Here is a 17,770-nt window from a genome sequence, read left to right on the forward strand (position 1 = left end):
AGAACCTTGAAGTCATCCCAATTGAACCTTTTCGTGACATCTTCAGCATTCGGAGGCTTTATTCAAGAGAGGATAAGGTACCCTTGGGTATTTTATTCTGTATTTGATAGTGTACAAAATACATGTCAACAAAGTGATCAAGAGTGCTAGAAAATTATGCAAAGTACTAACAATGCAAGAATGAGAGATAGATTGCCAATGTTATTCAAAAATGAGATTAGAGGGAAGATGAAGAGGCATGCCACCATGAACTAGCTCTTGGGATTCACCTAATGGATCCAACAACAGTTGCATTTGCATGCTCAGATTGGAAAGGTGGCAAAAATTAGAAGAAAATGGCCTTTGAACAATTACAAAGCTAGTGTACAATAGTGCCTTGTATAGATGTGCACAAGTCACATTAGTGTCCAATTATAATAGGGCCCACAAAGGCTCAGAGTGATAGTATGTACCATAGTTGGACTACTCGCGACTCGGCTCGACTCGCCAAGCCCCTGGGAAAAAAACTTGAGAAAAACTCGACAACTTAAAAACACACTTAAATTTAATAAAAAATGCATTTTTTTTGCAAAATTTAAAGAGAAGATGCATCCAATGAGTCAATAAATGATAATACAAAAGAAACAAGTTGATTCTAGATATATTTAAATGCAAAGTGTCTACAAAATCACATCCTCGTGAGGAATGCTGATGGCTGGAAGCTTGAAAGCAATATAGTAAATAGGTTTTGTAAAACCAAAAGTAAATACATCATTACAAATTACAATTACAACTTCCTCTTCCCAGCTCTAGCAAAAGCTTGGGGAGAGGTAGAACTAGAGGGTCTAGTCGTATAAGTCTGCTGTGGGCGTGACTGTGCCTCCTCGCTCGGTATGGCTGGCGCATCCTCCATCTTGGATGAAGCTATGTCTCCACCTGCTTTTGGCACTGGCAATGAATCCTCATCCTCATCCTCTTCCTCCTCAATGTCATCCATCGTGAAACCAAATCCACCCCCCTCCCCCTCCATAGCCTGCCTCTCCAAATCAGTGTTGTCAGTGTCAGAAAACAATGGAGGTTGCTCCTGTGATGTCCAATCACTGTAAGGATCTATATCATCCAAGTCAGTTGGACCACCTTCTAGTTCCTCTACCTTCTTTACGCGCAATCGAAGATTATATTGCATGTAGACAAGGTCATTGAGCCATTTCTGCGCTAATTTGCTCCTCTTCTTCGTGTGGATTGCTTCAAACAAGCTCCAATTGCGCTCACAATTGAATGAACTGCAAGGATGACATAAGACTTTGAGGGCAAATTTTTTGAGATGTGGGGTGTTTCCACCCCAATTTTGTCACCAAGCATCTGCAAAAAAAAAAAAATGGAAAAGTTAGAAAGCAAAGAGAAAAGAGAAAACATAATTTATCAATCATTTTAGATCCCAAAATCCAAATGGAAAATATTATACCTGGGGTTTGAGTGGTTCTTCCTCTCCTAGCTATCTCTGAAGAGAATAGCTTACCCCTTCCTCCCTCATAATTTTGGAGCTCACTCACAATGAGGTCTCTCTCCTCAACATCGGGTACCATCCTCTCAATGCATGTACTGAGGCCCTCCATGACCTCTCCATTCGGATCTGAGTAAGAACCCTCGAACCTAAAACGAGGGTTGAGGAAGTACCCTGCTGTGGGTTGGTGGAGCTGATTGTTCCACCTCCTATCAACAATTTCCCAAATGGGATCAAATTTGAGTCTCTCCCCCTTGTAGTAATTTTTGATAGACTCCTTGGCCCTATCCATGGCCTTATAAAGATATCCCATTGGGGTTTTATCCCCATCCACCAAGCGAAGAACTCGAACCAAGGGCTCTGACACCTACAATTGAAAAATAAAAATTACAGAAAGATTAAATAATGAAGTTACAAATTAGTAATGAGAGACTTGAATCAAGAATAATTAAAATTTAAAAATTAAAGTTTTCAAGTAACAACCTTCACAATCTCTGCAGCCCTTTGTGCAAATTGGCTGTCGAAGACTATGCATGCGACAACCTCTCCTTCAGGCTTCTTTGAATAAGGCAAGTTAAGGCTTTGCAACGTCAAGAAAATCATTGCAAACCTTGTGACACCAGCTCTCACCAAATCTTTCCCTTGGGTGTGCTGTCTTATCAAATTTAGGACCCAAGGGTGATTGTAAATATATTTGGTGATCCTCCTTGCATCTTCCACAACAGGAGTCACCCACTCAAGTTTTCCTATGTCTTCTAAAAGAAGGTCAAGGACATGTGTTGCACAAGGTGTCCAAAAAAGAGTGGGGTGCCTCTCTTGGAGGATTCTTTCTACCAAAGAAGAATTTATTCTTAAGAAATATGCAACCAAGTAAAACAAAGCCACAATAAATGAAAATATTGCTAATGCCTAAAGGTGATAATTTAAAAGAATTCTACCTGCTGACACATATGCTGCAGCATTATCTGTGATGATTTGCACCACATTCTCTACCCCCACCTCCATGATGACATGCTCCAACATTCTAGCCAATGTTTTTGCATTTTTCACCTTGCTGGAGGCATCAACAGATTTCAAGAACACTACATTGTCCTTGCAAGCAACCAAAAAATTGATGATGGTGTGGTTCTTGCAATCTGTCCACCCATCAGAAAGAATGGTGCAGCCATAATTTGCCCATTCAATTTTTTGATCCTCCATCACTTCTCTTGCCCTGGTAATTGCATTTGTGAGCAACCTGTAAGAGCAAAGTGAAATTAGGTCTTAGTACACAATTTTGATTTAATAAACAAGAAATCTAAAAAATAATTAAAAATGAAATCAAGTGGACTATGTAGTAATTTACTAACCTCCCACTCAAATCCTTGCGAGAAGGGGTCTTGTACCCCTTCCCTGAAACTGTCATAGCAGTCACCAAATTCAGCCAATAAGGATTGTCCGCCACATTGAATGGAATGTTGTTGAAGTACCCAAAATCAGCTGCTACAATGTCGGTTTTCTCATGTACCTCTTTATTCCATCCAGTGGCCTCTAATGATGGTTGTGCTCCAGGTGTGTTTTTGGGCACAAAATAATCACCTATGGACCCTGATCGTGATGATGGAAGTGGAACAGTGTCAAGTATTCTACTAGAGGAAGCAAAAGCGATGGGCAAGGTGGTGGTGGGTTTGCGGATACGTGGGCCACACCGAGAGCCCACTATGCCCTTAAGTGCTTCTTGTTCCTCTTCAATGTCAATAGAAACACCTTGAGATTCAGCTATGGCTGATCTCATGGCTAGCTTTTCTCTCTCCCCTTGCAATTTCTTCTCTTCCCCAGCTGCAAGTAGGGCATTCATTTGTCTTTTTATTTCTTCATTGGTCCCAGGGCATGCTCTAGCATCATGCCTGTCTATTCCTGCAAGGTGGTATTTGAGGCGGTTGATGCCTCCATGAAGTATTTTCTCACACTTTATGCATATAACTGATCCAAGATCGGGTCCCTCACAGGCATACCTCCATGCCCCATCTCTAGCACCTCTAGGACGGGTGCCGATATATCCAGATGGGCGTGGATCTAGTGGCCATTGCTCCCTTGCCATGATTAATGCTTACTTAACCTACACATACAAAGTGAAAAAAAATTTAACATTTTAGTTAAACAATTTAGCAAACTATCTACATTAGTTTAAATAAATTTAGACATCATTCAAAGTTTTTTAAAAAAAATAGTAGGATTTGAATTTTTTTTTGAAAACTAGATTCTTCAAAAAAATTGTGAAAATTCAACAAAACTTGTCAAATCTAGTGTTAAATCTTGTGCAAATAAATTAGAAAGGATTTAGACTACCTAGGAATCATTTCTAATCCATCTAAATGCAACAAAAAATAAACAAATTGTTTTAAAAAAGCATAGAAAAAAAATAAAAAAACTAACCTGGGAATCTGATTTTCCCTTCAAATTCTCTTCAAATCCACTTGGAATCACTCAAAAATCACTCCAAATCACCTTGCAAGTCACCTCAAGTCAACTTCCCCCTTCTCAGCCCAAAACCCAATCAAAAAACAAAAAATCATTTCTCTTTCTGCCGTTTTCGGCTTCATGGAAGTAGACGGGCGAGTTTTTAACTCGAACTCACTGCGTTTTTGCCAAAAACTCGTTTTTGGCAAGTAGAAGTCAAATCTACTCGCCTGGCCCAAAAACTCAGCGAGTAGTCCATCTATGGTATGTACTATGGCATTAGGTTGACACAAAAAACATAACACTTACATGGAAAACTTAAAGACATACAAAAACATGGAGCTCATGTTGGCAGAATGGAATAAAGGCTAAGATAGGGCCAAATGAACCATAAAACATGCTCGGGGAGATGGATTCTAAAATTAGTGCAAAACATAGTGATAAATTTGTAGGTTATGCAATTTGCATCATTATGCAATCTTTATAGTGAATTCCTACTTCTTGAGCTTATGAGAACCTTGTCCACACATTGTAACAAGCATGTGAAGCTTTTTATTGAGATGACCATCCCTATTTCCTTATCTTGTGGCACAAAAATCCCTCTTCATGGCTTTGATAAAAGCATTTTGCAATAATGATAGGAGCTATCCATTCAAATTGACCAACTTGTAGACCACTCCTTATTCCTTAAGTTCACTCTAGAATCAATGATTCTCAATGAGATATCATTCCAACCCAATAATTTACCTCTATCACTCATAGTGAAAATTGGAGATACCCAAATTAAATGAGGCCTTGCAGATGAAGGCTCCAAAACTTGTGTCACTCCCCTAGATTTCAGCATCCTTGGTTATTCTATCAATTACCTCAAAACTACTTCGCAAAGCTTGTAAATGTTATGACCTTGGATGCATTTAGCTTCCAATCACATTACCGCTCAAAATTGTGAATCCCAAATTTATGAGCATATTTATCTGTTATCCTATAATAGCAATTTGCCCACCTTCCCCCATTCTCCTATGGTAGAAGTGACTGTATTTTCTATTCTCCTATAATGAGCCCTTGTGGATTAAGGCTTCAAAACCTGTGTCACTTCCCTAGATTTCATCATAAATAACTTCAAAACTACTTGGCAAAGCTTGTTAAGGTTATGACCTTGGATCCATTTGGCTTCCAATCACATTACCACCCAAAATCGTGAATCCCAAAGTTATGAGCATATTTTCCATTCTTCTGTAATAGTAATTTTCTGTTCTTCCCCTGTTATGGTATGCATAACCTTAGTCTTGGTCATTCGATAGTTCCTATATTTCATAATTACAGTTGTAGTCAGCCTCGTTGGGATTATGAGATCATTATAGTCTAATAATGCTATATATAGGAGGCAGCGATGTGGTGTTTGGATATAATAATGTGAATTCTATTTTTATTGTAGAACTATGGAGGTTGTACCCTCAAAGTGGCTCAGTCTGATATTCAATATTTAGCATTTGTTTTGCTCAACGTATGATCTGATATATTCTGCTCTTACTTGCGGATTCATTCTATTATTTTGTTTTTGTTATCTTGTGGATCTGCCATATATTATTGTTTTTTGGTTCTCACAATAAGAGAAGTTATTAAAGCTTCAATTGGGCATAGGGTTCAGCCTTTCTTGGAAATTGTAATAGATTATCTGTTGGTGATCTTTTTGTCTAAGTTTCTACTGCATTTGCTACCAAATTTTAGCTCCTTTGCCTGTACTGTATTTTATAGGTGACAAAGAAGCATAATGTTTGTTGAGTTTGATCTACAGTGATTTATTTTCCAGTTAGGAGCTTGTTAATTTTTATGAATTATCCTTTTTTTTAACAATTGCAAATTTTCACTATCCTATTGAACTTTCCCCAAGAATATTGTGCATTTGTGTGCTGTCTTTACTTGTACCAATTGCAATTTATTCCCCTTGAAATGCCATATTTGGCATACAAATATGGCATTTCTTTGGTTGGTTTAGTTCATGTACACAACCTAGAGTTGACTACTGTCTTTTTCTCTCAAAACATGATTGTTTTCTGTCTTGTATTCATACACATCTTTGACTCATTCCTGCATGTAACATAACCAATTGCCTGGACATCTAACTGTAATATCCCCCATCCTTTTCGAGACTGAAATCAAGGGATATTGCTGTCCAAATTGTGTGTTATGTAGTTTTGAAATTATGCTGTTAATGTTTTCAGACTGTAATATTGACCAATACACATAAATATCTCAAGGACAAGCAACTTCAGTGTTTCCTCAAGACTGATAATGATCAATAGACGCATATATAATTGATTCATATGATTATGATCCCTCAAAACAAGAGCTAACAGCAAACGATCATTTTGTCAAACACTTGTCTTACATCCTCAGAAAGATAGTGAAATGAAGTGCAAACCCAAAACTCCTTCCTTTATTTCATATATTAGATAAACAAGCATTACATTGACAGCTTGGGAACATGATATAGGCAGCTAAAATAGAATTATATGGACTGTCATCAATGTACAATTTTCAGACTTCTGAAGATACAAGGACTGCAACTACACTCAAGTATTCATAATTTCATACTGAAAATTACAAGGAAAGCTATTTGTAAATGAACCTGATAATGCCGCCTTGAGGAAGTAATCAATATCCAATGTCCAAGACCTTCTAATGTGCCAAATCGGTCTTCTACAAAAATTGCCCCTGCTGTTGTAATATGTGGACTGAGATCTCAGTATATGTCAGCCAAATTTACTTCAGTCTCCACCAAAGAGATCGCCCTAGTTGCTGGGATCTCTTTTAGTCTTTCTAATGTCAAATCATTCCACAAGAGCTGTCCCCTTGACTGCTGTAAGTGAATGCTCAGAGATATTGTTGTCACTGCACTTAGATGACTCCAAGATTGCCTTTAACCTGATCGGATGTCTCCTCCCATAGCAGCGCTAGACCTTTATGATGATCTTTGGGCAATGATAAGTGTCTAGGGGTGAAATCGAGGGTCCAAGGAGGTGGCAGACCAGATCTGGTTCGGGCCTCTCCAATAAATTAATATGGGCACTCTAACTTCCAATAAATACCATTAATGATGCCGCCTAGGTCTCCTCTCCAATCTGCAACCATTAGTAAGGAGGTTCGATGCATCAATCATAAGATAGGAGTCGCTATGTGGGTACCAAAGGGGTCTGCAACCTCTGATAACAGCAAGATGTAACCCTTCAATCTGCCTTCTAATTATCTCAATAAATATCGCCTTGATACTCTAGATGAATCGCTGTCAATTGAGTGTATGGAAAGTAAGGCCAACACAAGATAATCTCTCAATCCTGCATGTCTGAAGTACTGCTGCAAATCTGATACAAATAGTCTCCTTTAAGCTCAAATTGGAAGACTTAAAATGTCTCCCACTCTAATGCAAATTTGTCTTCGAGATAAGACTTCACAAATTAGGCGCTGATGTAGATTCCGTCACGAATCTACCCCCAAGATGAAGAACTAGGGTTTCGTCCAGCCCTTCTATCCAATCTGCTGAAGGTTTGCGTCCTCAGAGATTCCACCAATGCCACGCATTAGTCATTTCTTCATATCCAATTCTCCAAATCTCCCTTTTCCATCTCTTACCCTCTTCTATTTATCTTTTTCCATAACCCATCATGAGAGGCTTCTAGAAGAGGGTAAGTACACTTTATTTATTTTATATTATTAAGTGACTTTTAATTATTTTTAATTTTTAAACTTAAGTCACTTTTTAATTAAATATAAAGTCACTTTTAATAATTAATTTATTTTAACGACATTATAAGAAATTAATTTAATTAATTTCTCCTTATTACTCCTATTAGCCAAAAGGCTAAAATTGGGGACATTACACTAACTGAAAAAATGTTGTAATAGTAAATGAAAAAAATCAAATCAATCATTTCTATCAAGAGTCTGAATTGATCAAACCCTCACCATAATCAAGGAAACTCTTATTCTATATTAAGGATTATATTAGCTGTGCACAATCTTTATCCACATTACATACAAGTAAATGAAAAAAAATCAATCATTTCTATCAAGAATATGACAAGGGTAACCTTTCTATATTGAGGATTATCTTAGTTGTGCACAAGTTGGTAGTCAAAAGCAAAATTTGAAGTTGTCTGTCAATTACATAACTTCAGCCCAGCTTATTGCTCATGTACAAAGTTATAAATCAGGAATGTGCCACATTCAACCTTGTAATTGTGTGGGTACTATTGATGGGTGTTTCATGACACTCCCACACAAAATAAAATGCACTGAGTATTCTATCCTCTTTTGAATAAGGAAACCTCAAATGCTAAAGATATGATCAAATAAGGTTACCCCGAGTTTCGTACTGTCTGGTCTTGATGTGCAATGGATAGTCTCAGTGAAATGATGTGATATGCTGTTTACACAAAGGGACTTACACTCTACAAAGCTGAAACTTTGAACATCTGTCATGGCGATCTAAGTGATTTCCTTCTAAACTAACTCGAACCTTTCAAACAAATGGTCAAAAGGGTAAGGGTTAGAGAATCTAATTTAGGATCTATGAACAATGATGATAATGGATAGTGCTTTAGAATCTTAGATAGACAAATTCCTTATGGAACGACTTTCTACTTACCAAAGATAGCTCACAATGCCATAGAAAGAGTGCAATCTTCGAAGGTAGTGAAAGATTTTCATATTGTAAACCTCCATCCAAATACCTGCATCCAAGTGAATATCCACAATCAAACTATTGCCAAAATGAGGTTCAAAACTTCAAACTAACCATCCACTGCAATTTGCAATCAACAAACTACAAATGGTATTGATCTTCACATTTCTCCATTAAAATCAATAAACTTCAACTAAAACTTGAGAAGTAAATACTATGCAAAATGTTGAAACTTCATACAAATTTTCAACATATCTTCAATGAGAATTATTTATTTATTCTAGCATAGCCTCGACAACAATTTCTAATATCCTCCTACTACTACTACTATTAACCTTTACAAATGAAAAGGCCAAGCCTTTTATAGACTTCTTAATTACAAACCAAGGCCCTAGATTGATTCTAAATCAGTGGCAAAAATTAAACAATAAAACCCTAAGGTGGGGTCAGTTATAACTAACACTTCATACATTTAATACCAACCAATGAGAAAATTGAAAGTCTTTGAATACATTTTCTTTAGAGAAAGAACCAATAAGAAAGGTTGTAATATTGCATTTAATGCCTCCTCTACATCCATCTCCTCTTCTTTGGATGAGTAAAGTTCGATGAATTTGGACATGTTGACCTTGGATTATTTGATTGGTGGAGGTGAGTAGGTGCCACCTCAGCTTGCATGTTTTGCAAATTTTCTCCTTTCTACATCTAGCTCTTTGATTTTAACTCCACTTCTATGTCATCATAAAGAAGTCTCTGCGTCTCCAGCAATACCTCTTGATACTCAACATCATCTGGTTTTTGATTGATCATGATGGTTCATATTCCCATCATCTTTATCAGATATGATACCATTCTTTATATCTCCGGCGAATGAGTTTCTAACTTTGATAAACTCTTCTGAAATTATCTGCTCAAGAGCAAAAACTCCTTTCTCAAAATGCCTTCTTTGATCTTCATTATGCATTTCCATCTTCATATTCAGAATCTTCTGTGATTTCTTTCATGCTATGATGTCCTTCATTGTCATCTTCTTAAATATTTTGATCTTATCTTCCCTCACATTCTTGCCTCTTCATCCTCCATTCGCCATCATTCCACGCAATCATTCCTGAAAAGAGAGAAAGTTCCTTGGATTACAATTGTGAATAAATCCCTATATTAATTATGGAATTCCTTGAATGAATTGCAAGAAATTCAAGATAAGAAAATGAAAATTCAAAATCTTACCTTCCTAATTTCATTGAAGAACTATAAAAGAATTTTCATGAAAATTAATCTTCAAAATGGAATTGTGAAACAAACTTCCTAAGGAACAAAATCATTTGGATTTTCATAGTGTCATCAAGAATTCCCAAAAATTGCCTCATAAGATGCTTCACAAACCCTTGTAAAACCCTTGTCCTTACCTTTTTTATAAAATTTCCAGAAAATTGAACCATAATGACATTCTGATTTTACCTCTAATGGTCAGGTGAAAATTAATCTTCAAAATGGAATTGTGAAACAAACTTCCTAAGGAACAAAATCATTTGGATTTTCATAGTGTCATCAAGAATTCCCAAAAATTGCCTCATAAGATGCTTCACAAACCCTTGTAAAACCCTTGTCCTTACCTTTTTTATAAAATTTCCAGAAAATTGAACCATAATGACATTCTGATTTTACCTCTAATGGTCAGGAAATGACTTGGAAATTCTCTAAAAATGATGTTCTAAATTTGGTAAATGTTCAAATTGATGAGGAATTTGCTTGGATCTACATGTGAATGACTAGTTTTTCCTTTCAAAAATAATCTCCTCTCAGCTTTCAACGTCAACACTTACTTCTTTCTCCTTCAATACTCGCTTGGGGTATGATTTCCTTGCATTGAATTTGCACCTATCTGCTATTGAATTCACTCCTTGTTTGCTCTACTGGAATTCACTTTGAAATTTTGAATTGATGTGGAAAAATGATTGTTTGAATCTTGCTTGTTATAGGCACCCCAAATGACAGTCGCTCCATCTTTTGAGAAAGGTTGGCTAGGAAAAGATTCTTTTTGTTCTTTTAAATTCGAAATTGATAATTATATCCACCTTATAACAAGTCGGCCTCTTCACTCTAGCGTTTGTATTCCATTTTAGCTCAGGCTGGTTCCCACTTCATCACGTTTTACCTTGCTTGGCTCTTTGGTAGAATGTCTACCTGTTCTTGGATTGTTGAGTGTGAATCTCATATTTTATCTCAGGCTGGTTCCCACTTCATCACGTTTTACCTTGCTTGGCTCTTTGGCAGAATCTTGACCTGTTCTTGGATTGTCGAGTGTGAATCTCATATGTGCAAGTATTTCTGAGTGGAAATTATAGGTGATCACAGATTTTTGGGCGGAGATGCAACTTACTCCTGGATTCCCAGGCGGAAATCCAACATAGACACAGATTTTTGAGTGAGATTTCACCTTCTCCTTAGATTTCCCAGCTCAAATTTATCTTGTCCAAGGATTTTTGAGCAGAAATTGGAGTTGGATATGGATTTTTCTTTGCCCTTATGACTTAAACTTGGAAGTTTTCCTTCATTTTCTCTTTCTAATCTATGCTTATTTTCCAGATTTTGTTTTAATTTCATGAATAAAATCCTTATTTCGTTTTGTTCAAAGGATAAAATCCTCATTTCAGTTTTGTTCCAAGGAGAGAATCCTCATTTCATTTTTAGAATTTTATGATCTTATTGTGGACTTGAAAATGTATCCAATAGAGGGTCAGAAATTAGACCTCTCTTGGATAATTTTTTATTTGAGCACTTGGATTCATCATTCCATCCTTGATAACCTTCACTTCTCTTTATCAAATTTCATGTCTTGTCAAGTGAACTTAGTGGATATATTCCCTATTTGAAGGCTATTTATTCTTTGGATTTACCATTCATTCCCTACTAAAATTCTGGATTCTCTTGTGTACCTTGGATCAATTGCTCATTCCTTGTTCAAATCCTGGATTTTCCTAGTTTCCTTGAGGATTGATTATTCATTCCTAATCCTAAGCAAGGAATTTTCCTAAATTGGATGGCGGATTGTTTGTTCATTCCTTATCCTGGACTTGGAATTCCTGACTCGACATACCCATTCCTGACTTGAACAGACCTTTCCCAAGGATGAACCTTTGCACTCTTACTTATTTCATGGATTGATCAATGTTTTCTTCTGGATTGATAAGACATTGCTACCTTCTCCCAACAGCTAGGAGACCAAAATTACTGCCAAGCTAAGCAAAACAACCAAGCTAACAAGCAAAAAGAAAGAGGGGTCCCCATTTGCAATGGTGTGTGTGTTTAGGACACAACATGTACCAAATAGCTGATCAATAAGATGCACAAGACAAGTAGATATGGACATAGGGCAGGACTGTTGCATGCTAATTTTTAAATTTAGTTTCTTTATCCCTCTTTTCCAGGGAGATTGAAAATAGATTTTAGAAGCTGACAAGTTTTAGATGACAGCTTAATTATGGAACTGTACTAATCAGATATTTGCACCAAGAAGCTTGTGGTAAGAACACAAACTGCATTCATATATAGATTGTAAACCAAAATTACTCCTTTTTACCAAAAATAAGAGTAATTTCTTTACAAAAAGAATAGACGGTTAAAAGACAATGGAAAAATCAACTTTTAAGGAATCTTCAACTTGCAAGCATGAGCTCTATTTATTAGCCTTTGTTTTGCACTTTTACCTATAGCAATTAATGCAAGTAAGTGCCTAATGTCTTATATGCAACGTAAGTATATGCTCTTCTAAGTCTGTTAATAATTGTTAGGTCTGCTAGATTTTAGCTGGATGTTACTTACCTGAGAAATGAACATTTGCAAAATGAGTTTATGATTAAACAGCCTGATATTTTTTAATGAATAAAACATTTTATATAGAATCTTTAAAAACTTCAGATATACAATGTTGATCACAATGGCCCTGTGTAAAGATATCCTCTATTGACTTTTTCCACGATAATACGATATTTCTTGGAATCATTTAAATTTTCAGCATTTTTCTTAGCAGTATACTTTTCATAAACAAAATGAAGTAATGTCCTTTTGTCCAAAAATCCAGAGGAGTTTCTATGATGGGGCATGGTGGGTAAACCTTTGGTCAGATTTGAAATTCAAGGGAAACTTGGAAGCTGCGTTTACAGTTTCCATCTTGGATAAGATAATTGCAAGATGTTCCATTTGATGACACAGCAGTTCATTAAAGTGCCATTTCTGTCCAATTTCTTGTCATTATGTATGAGACTTTCTGTGTGATTTTAATTCAAGAAATAATATCTTCTTTGGTCTTAATATGCCAAAACAAATCTGGTAATTGTTCAGGGTACAATGTCCAATGTAAAATTATACCATATTTTCTCTGTTCTTTGTGAAGAATTTTGAAATCAGCATAGACTTGAAGTGAAATGGTAACCACTTAGTCAATTCTAATGACCTATCTATTAACAACTTTGATATTTCTTGTATTATCAGAATCAGTTTCTATGATGAGACATGGTGATTAGACCCTTGGCCGAATTTGAAATGAAGAGGAAATTTGGAAGCTGTGTTTGCAGTTTCCAGCCTGGAGAAGATAATTGCAAGATGTTCCATTAGACTTCCCTCTATCTCCTGAATATCATTTCGTGTGTTAGTTTCAAGAAATATTACTTCTTTGGACTAACAAAACGAGTAATTGTTAAGGGTACAATGTACAACATAAAATTATACCTTATTTTCTCTGTCATTTTTGAAGATGTTTTAGAATCAGAATAGAATCAAAGTAAAATTGGTAACCACTTTGTTCAGTCTAAAAAACAAATATTACGAATTATAATATTTCTTGTATTATCAGTTTCAGGTGATTTATTCTAACAGGCAAGAGGTATAATGTTACTTACCATATATTAGTTCAAGCATAGTTCACAAATTATACAATTTGTTTCTCAAGAGTGTATAAAATACTTGTTTTGATCAGTTTTTAACTTATTCCAGAACTATAAAGTTATCATATCGAACAACTTTTAGCGCATTTGTAAAAACATGTTACAAAGCCATGTGGTGAAGAGAAGCAATTATATGTCAACCTAGGTAGCTTTTGATTTTAAATCAAGTCTCCTAAAAATACTTGCACTTCAGTATTGAACATTGCTAAGAACAAGAGCAAGCCATTAGCTCATACCCGTAAACTCTGTACAAGTAGTATCCAACACAATATGTGCATTTTCCAAGGTGGGATGAAAACCCATTAAAAAGTGATGAGTCGCTATAATACCCTGCTACAATGATATTAAAAAGCAATCAATCTGATTGAGGGGGTGAAATATCTGGTTAGATAAACAATTCGGATAACTTTAATGAACTACAAATGTTCAGATTGTTGCCACTGATGTTTACTTAAATGCGTGCATGTTCAATTACTACATGGTTTTTTGATTGTTGAATTTTATTGTTTGTAGTGTGGACAAGGTTTCACGGAAGATGAGCTTAGTCCCACCTATGTTTCATCTCTTGGAGGCTTGCAAGTACAGGCAGTGGCTGCTGGTTTGTGGCATACAATCTGTATCACTGCTACAGGAGACGTTTACGCCTTTGGTGGGAATCAGTTTGGTCAACTTGGAACAGGTGGAGAACAGGCTGAGGTCTGTGCAATTCAGTCCTGTTGTAAATGTAAAATGATCTGCATGTTTTTGTTGTAAGGTGATTTATTAAAGACTTCCTTGACTGATGCCTGAGAAATGTGTGTTCTCAGATGTTTCCAAGGCTTTTAGAGGCATCAAGTTTGGAGAACCAACATGCTAAAATTATTTCCTGCGGGGCTCGACACAGTGCTATAAGTACAGGTATTGTACCTTGTATCCTACCATTTTGTTTATTTTACCCTGTATTTTACCATTTTATTGATGGTTTTATGAATTTCATTTTCTTTCTTTCCTTTAAAACTAAGACTTTTACAATATAACAGAATGCCATTGTTATTTGCGTGACTCAATCAATTATGCAATAATGTCTCACTCTTTTCTATCAATTTTTTAATGGCATAGAAACTAATAAATTTGGTTCCTTGATGTGAAGTGCTTCATGTAGTATTCCAAGGTGCACACCTTTGGTGCGCACCATAGAAACTAATAAATTTGGCTCCATATATTTGGCAGTTACTGGTTAGAGGTTTATGTCTTTGGCTTTCAGAACAAAAATGATCTGATGCTTCCCTAAAATATATGGTTTCTTATGCAATCATCTTTTCTCTAATTGAATAGATGCTATGGGTTCCTATCAAGTTTCTGAAAATGTATGGTAGGAATGCTGATGTAGTTCACAATGTTTTTTGGCTTTTGAAGAAAATGGAAAGGTGTTTTCCTGGGGTTGGAACAAGTATGGACAGGTATATGCCTTGTGTACGTATTTTTGGTTTTCTTACATCTGTGTTCATGGAATGCCTTTTTAAGCTTTTGAAGATTGCAGGCATTTTGTTTTATACTAATAGTTGTGCTCTTTTTGTTTATGCAGCTTGGCTTGGGTGATGCCATCGATAGAAATATTCCTTGTGAGGTACCTTTTGGAAATTGCTTTGTTACGAGTGTTGCATGTGGATGGTGGCATACATTAGCATCAGCAAATTCCCAATAAATTGTCAGGGGTAAAATCACAAGATTGGTAATGCTCAGCCATCCAGTGGTAGATACCACGGGTTGTGTATTTTTCTTGGAGCTATATTCAGTTTTGGTTTTGATGTTAAACAAGATTAGGTACTTTACATTTGGCTTTTGGGACTTTCCAACTAGCCACGGAATTTTTTATGGCGAGTGGAAATTTTTATGCCGAGTGTATATTGAGTTCCACACTTCTACACCGTATATTTTGTAAATCATACTTATTGGGTTCTGAGCTATGATGCAGCATATTTTATAAATGTCGTGTGCAACTCATCCCTTAAAAGTTTAGAGTCCATTTAATAGTAGGTATGCAGATTGTTCATATCTTGCTGCCTTGTTTCCACAGGTGTGGATTGTATGTATACGGCACACAATGTTGGTAATTTTGCAAATTGTACAACATAGATAATCTTGTAGATGCAAATAACAAAGATTTAATTGTTTATATGAAGAGTTCTGAGTGTTTTTCATCTTTTCCAGGGCCGAAAGATGTTAGAAGTACTATTTGCTCCAGTTTCCACTCAGAAACATCTGTACGATCAATATGTAAAGAGTGAATTGTTCATGATCTCAAATTTTATTTATAGAGATCTTTGTCTTAGTCTTTCCAGCTGACTACAAATCTATTAAATATGTTATAGGTCATGTTTATAGCTTCTAGATAATAATTATATTGTGCTGACAAAAACATTGTCCAAAGTTTTCGTATGTTCTTGACGTAGGGGATGAATACAGAAAAACATGTGGCTGCCGGACCTCCCATGTCAAGCTCGATTCTATAGTGGCAACTTGATTGGAAACCCATCAGAAGCAGGCTTGGACTGCTAAAGAGATTGCTCAATTTTAAACAAAGATTGAAGGATGGGAGATTTATGTAAGAATGATATTGGGTTGGAAACAAATCTCTCTTTCAAATTGTGTCAATCCTTAACCAATAAGGCAAAGCTAGTTTTTTCTAGCTCACTGCCAAGTAAGACACCAGTTCGGTGTATGACTTTCCTTTTTAGGACTCCATAAGAGTACTATTTTTCTATTTACCTCACATATTATTCAAATTTGTACCTTATGAAGTTCCAAACCTTTGACTTCAAAAAATATGTCTTCTAATTCAGACGCCGGTTTTTCTTATGTGGAGTACATTTGTACCTCTTCTGTGGGCAATCCGTAGTTTCTTTTGCAGGCAAGAATACCCATCCTCTGGTTCATACATATCGACTTTTCATAGCTTCAGTACTTGTGTGGGACATGTCGATGAAGTTCAAAAACTGTTGAATTTGTTTGTTATTTTTCTTGTGTACGGTATAATTCTTCTCCCTTTTTTTGTAGATATTTGGCAGTGCTTATCTGCAGCTGGCAGACACATATAAAGCAATATGGGTACAATTTTTTAAAAATTCTATTTAATTTTAATCCCGATGAATTCATCTCTTTTCAGTCGAATTGTCTCTATATTATTCACTAAACGATGAAATATTTGAAGAGATTGATTTTGTGAAGTATCACATATTCCATGTCAATAACAAACATGTAATTACATGAAAATGCATGCCTGTCGAATCATCAACTAAATATAGAGACACTGAATTGCAATGGTAGTAGTAACATGAAAGATTTTATTAAAATCGACTTAGTGGGTTGGAAACTCGCTACTGGTCTAATTTTTGAGTTAGAAATAGACATATTAATAGTTGTAAGTTAATTAAGAACAAATTATCTTAAATGACAAACTCTAAAGAGATTGAAATAAATGCATGAAAGTTCAATGAATGAAATCGGTCTTGAGTTAGAAATAGACATATTAATAGTTGTAAGTTAATTAAGAACAAATTATCTTAAATGACAAACTCTAAAGAGATTGAAATAAATGCATGAAAGTTCAATGAATGAAATCGGTCTACTTAGTTTTATAGGATCAATGATGATAAATGTAGCTGACACTATTCTAAATCAATTTATTGCAGTGAGAAATAAATGTGTGCCTTGTTCTGACGAATGTTTCAAAAGTTTTCAATCACAAAAAATGACAGATCAATCTAGAGCCCTACAAGTTAGCTGATGCAAACTTGACTTGATTCACAAATTTGATCTATGTACAGGAATGATTTTATAGAAATTACATAAGATTTGTTTTGCCTTTGTCTTCAAGGTATCAGAAACTGTCAAGGTGGTGGCTAGAGACATTGTTGAGGAGCTTATTGACTTCATTGTGAAAGGATTTTGCTCAAATTGCAAGAAAAGGAATGTGTGCCCAAAGATAGTGGATAGGAGAAGAAATATAAAGACGTAGAGATTGCATACATTTATTGTGCATGTGTAGTGAAAACAAACTCAATGAAGAGCCAAAGTAGTGTTGTGTTATCCAAATTTGACTCACCATTATTGTGTCATCAATGGCATGCATAATCATTGTTCATCATACTAGGATAAAATTAATTATTGTTGCTCATGATCAATGACATGCACAGTCATGGTTTATTATATTAGGATGATATTGATTAGTTTTGCTCTTGGGGC

The 17,770-nt window shown here is 35.7% G+C and overlaps 1 protein-coding gene across 17 annotated transcripts in view; it reads left to right on the top strand.

Annotated features, from left to right (window-relative positions):
• The window catches only part of LOC131071280 (ultraviolet-B receptor UVR8), a 157,713-nt gene extending 141,091 nt beyond the window's left edge, over positions 1 to 16,622 (top strand). Inside the window, exons 7-13 of one of the 17 annotated variants that reach the window (XR_009112492.2) lie at positions 14,060 to 14,242; positions 14,353 to 14,443; positions 14,942 to 14,998; positions 15,111 to 15,152; positions 15,603 to 15,635; positions 15,737 to 15,789; positions 15,957 to 15,998. Coding sequence is in view for 15 of the 17 variants with exons in the window: in XM_058007063.2 (XP_057863046.1) it covers positions 14,060 to 14,242; positions 14,353 to 14,443; positions 14,942 to 14,985; positions 15,111 to 15,152; positions 15,603 to 15,635; positions 15,737 to 15,802; positions 15,957 to 16,049 (552 nt within the window). In the remaining 2 variants the exon portion in view is untranslated. Of the gene's footprint in view, positions 1 to 14,059; positions 14,243 to 14,352; positions 14,444 to 14,860; positions 14,999 to 15,110; positions 15,153 to 15,602; positions 15,636 to 15,736 lie in introns of those variants that run through there. The other 16 variants (XM_058007063.2, XM_058007052.2, XM_058007053.2 and 13 more) reach the window with 16 other exon arrangements.
• The last annotated feature ends 1,148 nt before the right edge of the window (positions 16,623 to 17,770 follow it).

Source organism: Cryptomeria japonica, chromosome 8 (genome assembly GCF_030272615.1).
Source record: "Cryptomeria japonica chromosome 8, Sugi_1.0, whole genome shotgun sequence".
Taxonomy (NCBI): Eukaryota; Viridiplantae; Streptophyta; class Pinopsida; order Cupressales; family Cupressaceae; genus Cryptomeria; species Cryptomeria japonica.